Source organism: Glycine soja, chromosome 6 (genome assembly GCF_004193775.1).
Source record: "Glycine soja cultivar W05 chromosome 6, ASM419377v2, whole genome shotgun sequence".
Taxonomy (NCBI): Eukaryota; Viridiplantae; Streptophyta; class Magnoliopsida; order Fabales; family Fabaceae; genus Glycine; species Glycine soja.
Genome location: NC_041007.1, coordinates 3963608 through 3979606, shown reverse-complemented (window position 1 = coordinate 3979606; position 15999 = coordinate 3963608). Strand labels below are relative to the sequence as shown.

Here is a 15999-nt window from a genome sequence, read left to right as displayed (position 1 = left end):
AATAAAATTTAGAGGTAGTTTACTAAATATATTATTATCTAATAAAATTAAAATTTTATCTCAATAATATATGACAATATTCAATATTTTTTTTAATGCCAACGATAATGCTGAAATTTAAGGATATGATTAAATTCACATTTGACATATGTCATCACGAGTTTAGCATGAATAAAATATAATTATATTCATTGACTATGGTGTTTGATATTGTGCTGCAAATATGATTTTAAATTTTAGGCTCAGGTCACAAATAATTTTTATGTTAACACTAATCTTTACTTTTTTTTAGAGAAACATGAATCTTTACTCTTTAGTCATATTATTTGTTTCGTGTGTATTCTTAGTTAGGCTCAAATCATTTTGTTTTATAAAAATTCAAAATCAATTTTAATTTCAAGTTTTCAAACAATATTGAATATTATAATGCTATTCAAACAAAAATTAGATTACTAAAAATTACTAACAGAGTACTCACTTAGAAATCAATTTTTGTTTGAAGTAATTAAATTAAGGAAACAAAAATTCATCTAAGGATATTGGTTAGCATTTGAAAAAAGAAAAAAGCAACATCTAAAGTAATTAAATTGTCCATTAAATTATCAAGTGTTGGAAGTCACAGCACGGGTTCAAATTGGCCTTTCAATTTTGAGCAGCCAATCGATGCAGCATTCTATAAATTTATTTGAGTTGTTGGATTGTCTTTGGATTCTCCTAAGAACACTAGAATAGTGGACACAGGCTTGCAGTTGCGAATATGATGAATGCTTCACTGTTCTCGAAAACACAGAGGATGGAAATTACTGGTCATCGCATTTCGAAATCCGAATCCCTGCTAATGCGATAAAAAAGTAGGAGCCAAATTGTACATTTTTTTCGGATTTTCAATTACTACTTTATTCGTCGAACATGTCGCTGATCCGTGCAGTATCCATTGGAATGCTCCTCAAAACCAAAGAAGAAAGACAAAACATATAAAATCAATGCCCCTTTAAATTAAATATTACTCTCATTACTACAAATGGGGTGACCTCGACATGAGGAAGGCCAATCCACTCTCATTAATATCCAAAAAGCCAAAATTTGAACTTCGATCCTCTACTAGCCTACCACTGTACTTTGTAAGTAAAAATAAAAAGTCTTATTATTAATCAGTGTCATCAAAATATTGGTTAAGAAATCATTTTTTTTCTTCTGAAAATCATAAAAAAACACATAAAAACTCATTGTTTTTACATATTTCAATATTTTTTTTGTTATTCTTATTTTTAATCAATAATCAATGTTATTGAGACATTGGTTGGTTGACATTTTCTTGTAATTATTATTCCAAATTTTTCAATAGCAACCTCCCTCGAAGCCAAGGTGCTCTCAGTCATCAATGAGAAGCATAAAATAAATAATGATCTTGTTAATGAGTGTTTTAGAAGATTGTCAAGGAACTAAATATATATATATATACAAAGATAGTAAAAAAAACATTAAAAAAATTATGAACAATATAATTTTGTATATTTCAATATTTTTCTTAATTAATATCTTAAAAACAAATAAATAAATGGTTGGAACAGTTGGATATAGGATATAGGGCCTATTGCTAGGGTCCGAAACCAATTTTGATTTCGAAACAGGTAAGATGTAATTAATTTCCTTTTGTAAGGTTGTTTTCTACTGCATGACAAAACAAACAGAAGCCTTTTTTGTTTTGTTATTGGTAAAATTGTCTCCGAAATAACACAAGAAAGTTTTAAGAAAAGAAGGTGGGGGTTATAGATAGCGTCAGATCTCTCTCTACTGCACTGACTACTCTGTGTTTGCAGGAAAGATCCCTTGTCCTTTAGCATTTTGGCTTTGCCCAATTGCCAATTACCCCTCTCTTTTTATTTATGCCTTTATTACCCTCCCTCAAAGGCACTGGGCCCCACCCCCCATCAAAACGTAAACACAAACCCTGAACCACAACGTGACGAGGTGACACTGTTCCAATGCAACAACAAAGAACCGTCCATCATGCGGGACCAACTACGTCAACTCCCTTTGTCCGTTGCACGTTTTGAATTTCAAATCTCGTAACGCCAACGCCAACTTATGTTACATTACATCCCTTCACGACCCTCTCTCTCCCCAACATCCTAGGCTGGCTGTAACTGAGTCAGTTACATTTTAACAAAACTTTGGCTCTTATTTGAGCTCATTTGACAGACACTTCATTCAAGGAAGTAAGAAGTAGAAGCAGCACCTGCTTCATGATGGGTGCCTCAGGAAAATGGGTAAAGGCATTAATCGGACTTAAGAAACCAGACAAAGAGGAGCATGTAAGTCAGTTAGTTCTATTGATTATTGCTCAATGCATGCATCCAAAATCAACTATTTTTTTATGACTTGTTTGGTTTATGTGTGTAGGTGAAAGAGGGTGGTGGTAAGAGCAAGAAGTGGAGGCTATGGAGGAGTTCTTCTGGGGACACGGGGGTTTCTTGGAAGGGTTTCAAAGGAGGAAACCACAGCGCGGTAGCTTCTTCTGAAGTGGGGTCTGATTCTTCTCCACATGTTGTAGCAGCAGCAGCAGCAACAGGCGCGGCTTTCACAGCAGCAGTAGCCACTGTGGTTCGAGCTCCACCTAAAGATTTCAGACTCGTCAAGCAAGAATGGGCCGCTATAAGAATCCAAACTGCTTTCCGCGCCCTCTTGGTATTATCACTGCTCAATGTGGTATCTTTTCACATAATAAGAAAGACTTGGTATTAAATATTATTACTTGTGCAGGCAAGAAGGGCTTTGAGGGCATTGAAGGGAGTGGTGAGGATTCAAGCTCTTGTTCGGGGGAGACAGGTGAGGAAGCAGGCTGCGGTGACATTGAGGTGCATGCAGGCCTTGGTTCGTGTTCAGGCCCGAGTTAGAGCCCGTCGTGTCAGGATGTCCATAGAGGGCCAAACTGTGCAGAACTTGCTCAATGAAAGACGCAGTAAGCTTGATCTTTTGAAGCAAGCTGAGGTATCATCCCTCACTTATGCAAATATGCAATGCAAGCTTGTGTTTCAGTTACATACAGTGGCGTGGCATTATATATATCTAACACAATCTGCAGGAAGGATGGTGTGACAGCAGAGGAACGTTGGAAGATGTTAAGACAAAGATACAAATGAGGCAAGAAGGAGCTTTCAAAAGGGAAAGAGCAATGGCTTACTCTCTTGCTCACAAAGTAACTATATCTGCTTGCTTCTGTTGTGATTGGGGTGACCCTTTTTGTTGAAGTGGCATCAACTTTAACTCCAAATTAATTCTAGATTCAGAATTATTTCTTTAATGTAAAGACATTTGCTTAAAATCATGTTAATTGACATTTCAATGTCATTCTAAATCATATATATAATTTGAATTCAAACAGGCTATAACAAAGTACTATAAACTAAGCCACTTTTTTTCTAGTTTAGAAAGATGTTTAACATTCTTGATATGCATTTAAATTTCCAGCAATGCAGATCAACACCAAGCCCTAATCCACGAACACGTGCCTCATTTACCTCTCTTAAGAGTCATGAGATGAACAAAGCTAACTGTGGGTGGAGTTGGTTGGAGCGTTGGATGGCAGCAAAGCCTTGGGAGAGTAGATTGATGGAACAATCACAATCTCAGGCTGAAGCCTTAGATAAAACCCCACCTCCAAAGAAGTTTGTGGAATCCTTTGTGAGCTCTAATTCCAAACAAAGCATGGTCAAAGTCAAGAAGAACAACGTCACAACAAGGATTTCAGCTAGGCCACCCCTTGTTGGGCAAGCTACTCGCTCATCCTCAAGTCCAAGTTCTGAGTTTCGATACGATGAGAGTTCTGCATCATCTTCCATTTGTACATCCACAACACCAATGTCTGGGAACACTTGTGACAGGACTGAGGATAGTAATGGTAATGCTGTTGTTGCTAGGCCTAATTACATGAACCTGACTCAGTCCACAAAGGCAAAGCAAAAGACAAGTGGCAATCATGTATATAATAGAGCTCAGAGGCAGCAATCCATGGATGGGTTTCAATTCCTCAAGAGGGCAGCGGTTTTCTCCACTGCGGATTCTGACCCTTCAATCAACTTTTCTAGGCCACTTCACTTGGACAAGAGTTCAGTGATGGCACGGTGAAAGGGATAGAATCTGGTGGAAGCTCGACATCTTTGTGTATTTATTGTTATTATTTTTTTTTCCAAGAAGTTCAACATCTTGTTGTTCCATGCAATTTAAATTGAGTTAGTTAGCTGGCTAGAAGTAGCTTTTGTGTTTGGGAATACTTGTGAGGGGTCTCCATTTTGTATAATTGTTTATTTGTGGGTTTTGATATTACTCAGTGCTGAGAGGCTTATCCAGATAAATCAACTTAAGCATAACTATATGGGGAAACACTCCTTTGGTTAACACATTTAGACGGATTTTTTTGTCCCTTGAGTTTTTTTTACCACAAATGATAATGCCATTTCATAATCTTGTAGGAAGAGTGTCTCTTACTCTTATAAACTTGCATTCTATATTTGGGAAATGCTAATAACACACTCGTTGACCTATTATTTTTAAACACTTATTGGCTGATTCTATGTAACATCACAATTGTTCGTTTTTGGATTTTAGCGCACTCAATATTACTATAAGATAATAATGCATAATTCATCTTCTGAACTCTTTACTAGTATATGCGATAATGCGAAGTCAGAACTGTTTACTTAGCAAGCCTCTTTTCTTTTTATGGCTCTGAGCTTGACCCCATGCTTGAAGTTGAGGACTATCCCATATTGGAGTTCTAAGGGGTTTTCCATATTGGGAGAATGCCGAAACAAGTATTTTCGATATAAATGAATCAGAGAAAGCTTGATCTCTTGCAGGGAAAATTGTCTACCAATGCATGCCCGAGGACCAATTCCAAATGGTATAAAAGCATAAGGATGTCTTCGTTTCATTTCTTCAAAGTTGGGGTCAAACCTCTCCGGTTTGAACTTGTCTGGCTCAGGAAAGTTTCTGGGGTCTTTTGCTGGAACTCCAAGTGCTAACCAGACCCAAGTCCCCTGCTTACATAAAACCATATTTAGTGACAGCATAAGTAAAAACTCGTTAATTTGATTGTGATTTGTGAAGAGTGTGTATACCAAACAATAATAATTCTGTATGGTCAGTTTGGATTTTTTTATATTTTATTTATAACAATTATGCACCTTGACATGTGGAGAAGTTAAAGAAGAGTTTTTGTAGTTAAATAAAAAAGTTTTTGTAAAAGTTTAAATACATAAGTCATGGAAAAGTTCAATTATTTTTTTCTTCTTTTATAAGTGCTATGGACAAGTTTATTCAAACACGTCATATATTTTTTTAACTTAATCATGAATTTTATATACTTATTTATTTTACCTCATTTATGAAATTTATATTCACCTGTTATGATAATTGTGTAGTATTTTGTATTACCTTTGGAAGAAGATAGCCCCCAATCTCTACTTCATTTGATGTTTCTCTTGCAACTAATGGGGAGACAGTGTAAAACCTCATGGCCTCTTTGATCACCTGCATTAATTAAATTAAGAGCTTACAAAATTATAATAATGAATCTACATACTCTGCCCTTGCATGTTGGAACATCAAGCTTGTCTAAGATTTTGTGTTCATTTTGAACAAACCTGATCAAGATAAGGAAACTTGTCATGAAGATCTTGAGAAGTTGGTATCTGATCCACTGGACCAAACCCATCAATCTCATGAAGCAACTTTTTCTCAACTTCAGGGTGTCCAGCAACCAAATAGACAACAGAAGACAAAGTAAAGGACGTGGTTGCTGAGCCAGCAAGTAAGTGCTCGTAAGTAACAGCACTTATGTACTCAGGTGTGAACACATTCTCTGAAACAGATTTTGTTTCTCTGGCATTAAGTATGAGTGACAAGAAATCCTTCGAACTTCGTGTCTTGTCTTTCATTCTCTTCTCCACTATCTCATCAAGACGACCACTTAGTTTCTGGTTGGTATGCTCAATCTTCCAGTCCATGGTGCCAGGAATTCTCTTCAGAATCTGCCTAAATGGCTCTTGAAGTATTGGCAAAAGCAGACCCAAGATAATGGACAAGGAACCAGACAAGTCCATCTTAAGCTGTGTTGTAGAGTATATGTGTTGGTTGATGAAATCTGATACTTCATTATCATTACTATTACTACTACTAGCACTTGCATTGTTATTGTTATTGTTAACATTAACATTCTTGATGGAATCACAAACTGAATGGGGACTAGAGAGGCCAAAGTTAACACCAAATGCTGCATGTCCAATCACGTCAGTTGCTAGTCTTAGGGACAAGTTGGAAAATATAATGTCTTCTTTTTGAGAGTCGAGGTTTTGGGTCGCGGATTCTATGAAGGACTGCATTGTTGGCACTAATCTGGACAAGTATGATGGCTGGTACATTGATAATATAGTGTTTCGCATGATAGACCATTGTGAATCCCTGCACCATCAATTTGCAAGAAACTCTTTAAAATTTTGATTTGAAATGAATTAAGTCGGTGTATTTGAATTTGACTATTATATGACAGACACACACACACACACATATATATATATATAGTTTTTGGAGAAGCATTAACATGCAGGCCACATGGGCTCTGACGTATGGATTTCACGACTAATGACCACAAAAGGGAAAGAAAATGATATTCAACATAGTGGACCACTACAAATAATAATAACAATAGTAGGTAAAAACATAATTATGAATTGGTGTAAGTTAAAAAAATTAAATTATTAAGACTTGAAAAAAAAAACTGAACTTTTTAACAACACTAATTTGAATTTTAAAATATAATCCAAACTAAACCATGTGTATAGATATAATATAATTTAGAACGAATATTTGGTTTTTTATCTTATTATTTGATTCAATTTAGTTTTTTATATTTTTTTTAAAAAAATATTTTATTATTTATCTTATTTTTTTACAATTTAGTATTTTATCTTTTTAAAAGTTTAATTTTATTTTTTTTAATTTAGTCTTTTATCTTTTAAAAAAAATAATTTTGTCATTTATCTTTTTTTTTCAGATTGATCTTTCAGTGCATTTAAGATTAATGTTGTTAATCATTTAAGAATAAAATTTTTATTTTCAAAATGAATTGGAGAAGAAAGGGAGAAAACTTAACAAAAAAATATATTTTTAAATAATTAATGATGTCAATCATAAATAAATTTAATGATGTCAATCTTAAATAAATTTAAAGACCAAACTAAACAATAAAAAAAAATAACAAAATGTTTTGAAAAAAAAAAGATAAAAGATCAAATAAATTTTTTAAAAATATTAAGAATTAAACTAAAAAAATAAGATAAAGAATTAAATTAAACTTTTTAAACGATAAAAAATCAAACCAAACAAAAATAATAAGATAAATAATCAAATAAGTTATTCAAGCTATAATTTATTTATATATTATAAAAATTAAAGTATACAATTTAGAGAATGAAACCTTCTTAATTAAAATATAAATTTTATATTACAATCGGACATTATAAATATTTGTATATAATTAAATTAATAATAAATAATATATTTAACCATATAGAGTATAGTAGTATTTTATATTCATGATAAATAATTTAAATTGGAATATAATGTAAAAAAAGATCAATTTTCATTTTTGTTCTTAATTTTTTAACTCATTAATATTTTCTAATTTACATAATTTTGTAATTATTTTTTGTTTACTATTATCGATGACTGATGGTGAAATATAATTTTAATATTTTATTATGGAGTTTAGAGTTTTGCTCTGCGATAGCTTATTCTTTGTATTAATATTGATAAGATTTGAATGGCAAAAGAAACGTGAGTATGCATCCTTGTTTGTCATGTTTTTCTTTTAAAATTGGAATCATTGAATTAATCCAGCGGCTCATATGCTTTTGCTGGAGAGGGCTGGAGAGGATCCAGTTCCTAAAAATTGAAGTATGAAAAATATAACTCTTACTGGTATACTGTATAAGTTTATGTCACTTCATATTCCTCTCATATTTGGAGGAAAATAACCAATTGCTATAATAATTATTTTTTTGAAGAGGAAAACAAGCACTAGCACCCGTGTTTTCCTGTTTAGTTTATACTTTTTTCCCCCAATAAGGCGTGACATGTGAAGATTAAAAAGCTTGAAAATTTCTAAACTTCTTCAAAAAAGGCATCTAAAAAAAATCAATAGTTATGGGGTTTTTTATGATAAAAGAGAGAGAGAGAGAGAGAAAAAAATCTGTAATTTATTTACATTAAAAGGAAAAATAAAATAAAATTGTATAATTTTAAATCTCATTCTACAATATATATGAAAAGGAAGTGATTAAATTAAGAAAGTATAATTTTAGTTCAATTAACTTATAAACTAGTCAAAACAACTTATAAAGTACTGAAATTACTTATCAAACACTACACTAGTTGTAGAAATAACATTACTATATTATTGAACACTGTTGAGTCGTAATTTGCGTACCGGCTGAAGAAGAGGCCTTTTTGGTGAAGAGGAGAAGCAGAAATTGGGGAGGGAATACTTCTGTTTGAAATGTCTTTGAATTTTTTTATTCCAGCCTCCTTACAAAGCTCTGCATCTGCTATAATTATTAGTGGCTGTCTTCCCATATGGAATCTGCACCAATAAATAATAAGAACAGCATTTACGACCATAACTAGGGAAATCATGGGATAAAGAAACAATGCAAGTAATAACATTGTTAATAGGAATTTTTAAGTTAGGTTTTTTGAGCTGAAGAACTCTTCTTCTTATGATTTATTAGTATTATTGTTTAAGAGCATCAGTTTGAGGTTGGATTTTAGAAGAAAAAAAATCCAAAAATTTCACTTTTGTCAAAAAATATTGTTTTTTAATTTCATTTGAAAAAAAAAAGAGTTATTATTTTTGTCTGAAAGTAAAATTCAAGAACTTAAATAGGATTTTATAACTAGAATAAAAATATAAAAAAATTCTTATATCTTATATTTTAACATGTGACCTAAAAAAATGTCAAAAAATTCAAAATAAATTCTTCCACGTTTTAAGAAAAAACAGTTGCATTTAAATATATATATATATATATATAGATCCATTTACTCTAAAAAATAATTTTTTTATAATTATTTTTTATTTTTATTATTCATTTTCTTAAGATCATCTAAAAAAAATGAAAAAAATAAAAAATATCTTTAGAACAAGTAAACTCCCTCCCATATATATATATATATATATATGATCAAGGCTAGCGTGGACCACTTGAAAGATCGTCCACTATGGATAATAATTTTCAGCCGTTGGATTAAATGATTATTATAGATCAGCATACTCAATCCCGCAAGCCTCTCTCACTCATTTCTCCGGCAGCTTACCTTTCTCTGCCTTTTCCCCCACCTCCCTCCGGCGGCAGCGTTCGATTACCCCCACCCATTCGACCACCTCCATGTCTGACCACCTTCTGGACTGGTTGGCCCTCTTCTTCGGGTTCCAAATCGACAACGTCTGTAACTAGCGCGAGCACCTCCTCCTCCATCCCCCAGACACCATCGTCCTCCACAACCTGAATGCCTCTCCTACATCTTTTACCACATGGCCATGGACCTCAACAAAATTGGTGGGAGAGGGTTGCAGAATCCGGTGTGCTAGCCTATAATAACCATTTAATCTAACGGCTAACAATTCTTGTCCAAAATAGACCATATATCAAAATGGTCTACTGGAGCAATGACCTATATATATATATATGAAGCGCCAACCCCAACAAGTTTTGTGAAACTTAACACGTGCTGCTTAAAAATTACTGATAATAATATTTTTTGGTACATTGATATGATATCACACTGTGCTAATTATTTTTCATTTTTTCCACTTTTTCCTTCTATCATCTAGCATGCACTACTAGCACTATTTGTTGAGTGTTTTTTTAATTGAAAAATATCAGTTACTATTTGTTGAGTGTTTTTTTAATTAAAAATATTAGCTATTAATTTGTTTGTTGAGTGTTTTTTTAATTAAAAAATATCAGTTATTAATTTATTGTCTTTGTTAGCTTCTTTTTGTTAGCACAAAAATGTGAATGTATAATCTCTTTTTCTTTTTTTTTCATCAAATTAATCTTATATCAATTATTTGTTGTGTTAAATGGTGAATACTATCATGCATATATTTAGGTGTTAAAGTATCGTTACAGTACACGCTATATAAAATACTTTATATATTAAACTATAATGTCCTGTTAGAATAACTAAATACTTTTAACAAAAAGTATATTATATATATAATTTAAAAGCTTATTTTTATAAACTTAAGTGTAGAATAAACATATACTTTTTGTGCTTGAAGCCTTAAAAAGACAATATAAGCAAAGCTTAATACCTTAAATATAATAATTTATTTTAATGTAATGTCAATATTAAAAGTTATTATTTTTGTACAATATATAAGAAGGTTTTATACTATTTAACATTATGATATATCCTCTTAAATATTTATATAGTAATTTTTATATTAACAATACACCAATTCTAAATTCTATGATGAAAAAGGGATTATTTTTGGAGAGGATGATAGATTGATTGCCTTAATAAATGATTTTTTTATCGTGGCACATTAATAATTAGCTTGGATTCCGAAATGATTTGCTTAACGATAGTCACTCCAATAAATTTTCATATAAAGGGAACCTATAATTTAATAGCCCCAAGGACCAATAATATCCTCCAAAGATGTAATAGAATATATAATAATGTAGTTATTTATCAATGGTAGGGATGTCAATTTGTATTATAAACGGAAATTTCTGTCTTGTTTTGGGCCCAATAGATTGGGATTTTTCCCCAACGAGAATGGAAACAGGAATAAATATTTTCGAGCGGCTACGGCAGGGACAAGGATCACCCCCCTACCACCGTGTATACTTGATTTGAAAAAATTATAAAATTATCCTTATATTTTAAAAAATCCTAACAACTCAATTACTCTTAAAACTCAAACTCTCAAATAACTTATTCACTTTACTTTTTATCCTAAACCTTGCCATGTCGTTTATTTCTTCCCAAATCCCACAGTCACCTTGAAGTGTAAGTACTAGTTACTCTCTTCTTACTAATAGATTTGTTTACTATATATCGTCTTTATTGTTTTTCTCATGATTTTGCTTGATCATTTCAAAATTATATTTTACATTTGAAAGTTTTAATTTTATATTTTCTTTGGTTAGTTGGTTGCTCAGATTCAAGTTTTTAGTTTAAATTCAAGTTTGTTTTCATGTTTTGATTACTTAGGCTTTTTTTTATTTCTTTCAAAGATCATTTAGAAGCTTTAATGTGTACCCAAAATTAATTACGTAAAGAAATGCAAGGTAATATATATATATATATATATATATATATATATATATATATATATATATATATAATTCACTTAATTTTCTTAAATGACTTGAAAGTTTATTTGATTTTTTATTTGTTAGGTTGTTCAAACATAACACATTTATTTGAATCTATTGTTGAGAATATGGATGATGATATACTAATATATTATTAATTTACTGACTTATAATATTAGAGAGTTATTGACTTGTTGGTTTCAAAATTAGAGGACTTCAATTTACTAGTTGTTTAAGATATTACAAGAAAATATTTGTAGTTTAAACTATTTATATTATTATTGAATATTATGTTTGTATTATTTTAAATTAAACTTGTTGTCCATATTTATTTATTTAAGTTTAATAGTATTTGGATTTTTTAAGTCTTCTTAAAATTGATTTGTATTGAAATTTAAAATTAATATTTTTAAAAAAATTGAGGCCCCACGAAGAGAAGACTACAGAAACCCGCAGGAATGGGAACAGAAAAAAAAATCCTACAACAAAAATCAGAGACAAGGACGGGGTTAGTTGAAGGGCGGGAACGTGAAGGGGGACAGTACTTGGCGCCGCAGCCCGGTCCATTGACATGACTAGTGGTAGGACCTATTAAATGATGAAAAAATATAAATTTGGAAATCCTGTTTGTCACGAAAATAGATTGCACCAACGCGCATCCAAAACTCTTTTCTTTGTTTCCATTAAATATATAACTTTTCAAATAACCACCCACGTGTATTTAATAAGTTTTTGTACTGTCTGTCTGTTCACGTACTATTTAAAACTGTTTCGAAAAAATCATTTTCTTTTCCATCTCAATTTTACTCCATTTTTTTCTTTTCTTTTCCATTGCATTACTTGTTATATTTATCACTTTCTTTCTACTCTTTTTTTTCTTCATATCTCTACTTTTTTTTTCTTCACATCTCTCATGCAGTCGCGCATATTCCCACTTTTTTTTTTTATTGTCATCTTCCCACCCCAATCCATCTAAAAATGGATAAATTATCATGTGATTTAGGACTACTGCATATTTTTTTTATAGTTTCAGTTAATCCATGATACATAATTGAGTTATTCATGTAGAAGTTGTTTAAGATAGTAATAGTTTCAATTAATTTCTATATAAAATTTAATTAAGTTTTAATTAAAAAGTTAATAAATACTCCCTTCGTTATTACATAAAACTCAATTATTTATTTTATTAAGATTAAGGAAAGTGATTTATTTAGTTGATAATAATAAATTTATCTTAAATTTATAATATTTTTAAAATTACTTTTGTCATTAATATTTTTCTCTCTTCTAGTTTGTCAATATATTAACTTTTTTTAATAAAGAATATTTTAATATAAAAATAATTAATAAAAGAAATATTATAAGTTAAATATTATAAAAAAATAAATTATTTTAAACTTGAGTCATATAATAGCAAAAGGAAGAATCAATTATGCATCATGTAAAAGAAATTTAGAATCATATTAGACATGACAATTTCTCTCTAAAGTAGGCATTTATGGTCACTCTTAAATTATAGATATATTATTCCCAATCCGGCACTGTTTATTTGACGGCTTCATATAAAAATCGCTAAATAACAGAATTAGAAACAGAATAATATTAAAAAAAGAAAAAAAAATATAGATTATACATTTACTCTTTAAAATATTTTTATGTTTTCATTCCACCACAGATTATTATATATTATATATTAACTTTTACATAAAATGACTACTTACAAAATCATCAACCTTATTTTGTAGTTAATCGACAATGTAAAATTACTTTATATTATTAATATATAATTATTAAACTTATTAAAAAATAAAGTTTAAAGTAATCATATGTTGTCGATGTAATAAAATTTACACTGTTAATAAATTTAAATTAAAATTTTTAAAATATTTATTATAAATATTAATAAATTTATTATATATATGATAATTTATAATCAGATGAGTATGAAAAACAGTTTTATATTCTTCCAAGTCGCAACATAAAATATTTTATCATAAAAATATTTGGTTTATTGCCTGAGTCGAGAAAGACACCAAAGCATATAAGACGCTTGCTGGGCCCTTTTTCAGTTTAATGTATGGAGGCAAGCAAGCATCTGAGTAATCAAAGAACGAGTACGACACTTGGATCATAGAATAATCACTTTTTTAATATTTGTATCTACTTCTTTCGGGGCATAGACATAGAGACAGCGACCAATACCAATACCAAAACCACACACAAGACACAACTAACCAACCTTCTCAAGTCAAAATTTATCTGCCATCGTGATTCTGCCTAAGATCATATCATTCTTCAAGAGGAGTTTGAGGCATTTGAGAGGACATAAAAACAAAAAGATCGATATCCAATCAAGACTAACAACCTTTTTCCTTATCAATCCAGTGAAGGGGAAGAAAAATGGCATAAATATATACTAACAAATTGATCATCATCATCAATTGACGATAAATATATATGTAAGTAAACTAACCTGTAAATCGGACCATATTGTTTGGCAAGGACTGAGAACACATCAGGACCATACTTAGCCAACAAAGGAAGGTGTCCCACAAGGGGCAGAGATGGTGGGCCTGGAACCTTCCTTACACCCCAATAGGGTGCATACAGATAAACCAACAATCCTCCTATTAAAGCAAGCAGGGTGAACATTGCTGAAGCAGAAGGGACACTTGGAATTGGAAGCAACCATTCCAAATAATCCATGAATACCATGTGTGTTTGTTTGTTTTATTTTCCTTGCAACAGTATAGGAATCTACAAATGAAGAGAAAGAGAGCGAGGCTTTATTAATTTGGGGGGGGGGGACTCTTGTCTCCTTATTTTACTCTTGGTGCCTCATGGTTTGAGGCTAGCTATATATTAAGGAGTGGTTCAGATCGAGATGGGGTTTTGTCTTTATGTGAATGATGACATATACGAATTAGATACCCTTGTACCCAATCCGTTTCCTTCATTCTTTTCATATAATCAAACAAAATCTTTTTATTATTATTATTATTAATTAAGCAAACAAATTATGGTTTTTATGGGAAGGCAAAAATAATGGTTTAGCATCGTTTTCCGTTGAAAAGATACCCAGCTAGTGCAGCTCATGCATGTGTTGAGTTGTGTGGGTGGGGGTATAAATGCACGTTCACCTGAATCAGGACACACAGACAACATTATCCACTATGTATCCTATTCCTATACCCAGCATGAAAATGAGTCGTGGTTTAGTCACGAGAGCGATAGCTAATGAGTAATTCAATATGACAATATTGCTTTATCCTTAGCCTAAAACTAGAAGGATAATGTAAGAATCACCGTGAACCCTCTTCTAGTTTGGTGGTTTTGATCAGCATTTATGCTTTCTATTCGCTGTGTGGAACCAATGAATTAATGCACTTAGAATCTACGTCACACACAGTTTATCAGAATATATAGTTTATACTATATTATATATGACCTAGCATTAATTACCTCAACCTTGCCCATTATTATTAATAAAATATTGAAAACTGATATTGTTGTCAGCCACTATTAGGATTATGGAGGCCTATTTAAGTAAACATCCTAGCACTTATCAAGCTCAATTAACTATTATTGGTCCACCACAAGCAAATATCATATACATCAGGTCACTCCAGAGCCTTCTTGTGACAATGTACAGAAGAACTTGTATAGACGCGAGGAGAATGCGAGATACTGCATCATGACCTAGCTAGGATTGTTAGTAATAGGCGCGCACCTACAATTTAACGAATTCAATTCAGGGGCACTATTAATAACACGTCATAGCACACAGAACACCACTCAATCTTACTGGAGTCAGGGATATTATAACTTTTTAGGATAAATAGTTACTTTTTTCTTTTAATATATAATTGATTGACAAATAGTCCCTGAAAGATGAAAATATAAAATTTAATTCTTAAAGGTATAAAAAATGTGATAAATATATTCGGTCGTTAAATTTTATTCGTCATTGTTAATAAAATAGTTTACGTGACACGAAAAGATAAATTTTTTATTGTAATGATTGCCAATGTGGATTGTGAGCGTATGGACATATTTGTCATAATATTTTTTTGACTTTTTGTCTTTTCATTCCGCTGACAAATGACGTCTCTAAAAGATGAAAATACAAAATTTAATCCCTGAAAATATAAAAAATGCAACAAATATATCCGGACGTTAATAATAAATTATGACTAGTTATTATTATTATTATGTATTTGTAATTTACTACTTATATTTGTTTAGTACTTATGTAATATATTTTTTAAATTGCCTTTTAATATATACATTTTTTATTATTTTAATTTTCTTGTCAAACCTTAATCTTTGTTGTTAAAAAAACTTTATCTTATATCTTATAATTTTATCAAAATTCTACTAAATTCTCACTTTTAATTTTTAAAATTATTTCATATCTCAATTCTAACTTAAGTACCGTCATATTTAGATTGAAAATAATATGTCGAGAGTTTTGAGTAGAAAAAATACAACCGATTGCGGGACCAAATTTAATCAACTATTTTTTTTATAAAAATAAGTCTCATAAAGTCTAAACTAGATAAAGCTGAAGTGGAATTACAAGTCTTTTTTATTAATCAATAAAATATAT

The 15999-nt window shown here is 30.9% G+C and overlaps 2 protein-coding genes across 2 annotated transcripts; one reads left to right on the top strand and one right to left on the bottom strand.

Moving 5' to 3' along the window:
- The first annotated feature begins 1845 nt into the window (after positions 1 to 1845).
- Positions 1846 to 4402, top strand: LOC114414825 (protein IQ-DOMAIN 1-like). Its single transcript, XM_028379259.1, has 5 exons — positions 1846 to 2315; positions 2404 to 2688; positions 2764 to 2991; positions 3086 to 3199; positions 3472 to 4402. Exons 1-5 carry the CDS (start codon positions 2247 to 2249, stop codon positions 4126 to 4128), a joined length of 1353 nt encoding a protein of 450 aa, XP_028235060.1. The 5' UTR covers positions 1846 to 2246; the 3' UTR covers positions 4129 to 4402.
- Positions 4403 to 4464: 62 nt separating this feature from the next.
- On the bottom strand, positions 4465 to 14204 carry LOC114414824 (cytochrome P450 711A1-like). Its single transcript, XM_028379258.1, has 5 exons — positions 13864 to 14204; positions 8489 to 8641; positions 5646 to 6462; positions 5437 to 5532; positions 4465 to 5039 (listed from the first exon to the last, which is right to left on the bottom strand). Exons 1-5 carry the CDS (start codon positions 14103 to 14105, stop codon positions 4701 to 4703), a joined length of 1647 nt encoding a protein of 548 aa, XP_028235059.1. The 5' UTR covers positions 14106 to 14204; the 3' UTR covers positions 4465 to 4700.
- Positions 14205 to 15999: the final 1795 nt, after the last annotated feature.

Coding starts and splice junctions, on each gene's coding strand:
- LOC114414824 (XM_028379258.1), bottom strand. CDS start 14,105: ATGGTATTCATGGATTATTTGGAATGGTTGCTTCCAATTCCAAGTGTC. Junction 8,642..13,863: donor CAATATGGTCCGATTTACAG/GTTAGTTTACTT, acceptor TTATTGGTGCAG/ATTCCATATGGGAAGACAGC. Junction 5,040..5,436: donor GGGGCTATCTTCTTCCAAAG/GTAATACAAAAT, acceptor TTATGTAAGCAG/GGGACTTGGGTCTGGTTAGC.
- LOC114414825 (XM_028379259.1), top strand. CDS start 2,247: ATGATGGGTGCCTCAGGAAAATGGGTAAAGGCATTAATCGGACTTAAG. Junction 2,992..3,085: donor ATCTTTTGAAGCAAGCTGAG/GTATCATCCCTC, acceptor CACAATCTGCAG/GAAGGATGGTGTGACAGCAG. Junction 3,200..3,471: donor CTTACTCTCTTGCTCACAAA/GTAACTATATCT, acceptor TTAAATTTCCAG/CAATGCAGATCAACACCAAG.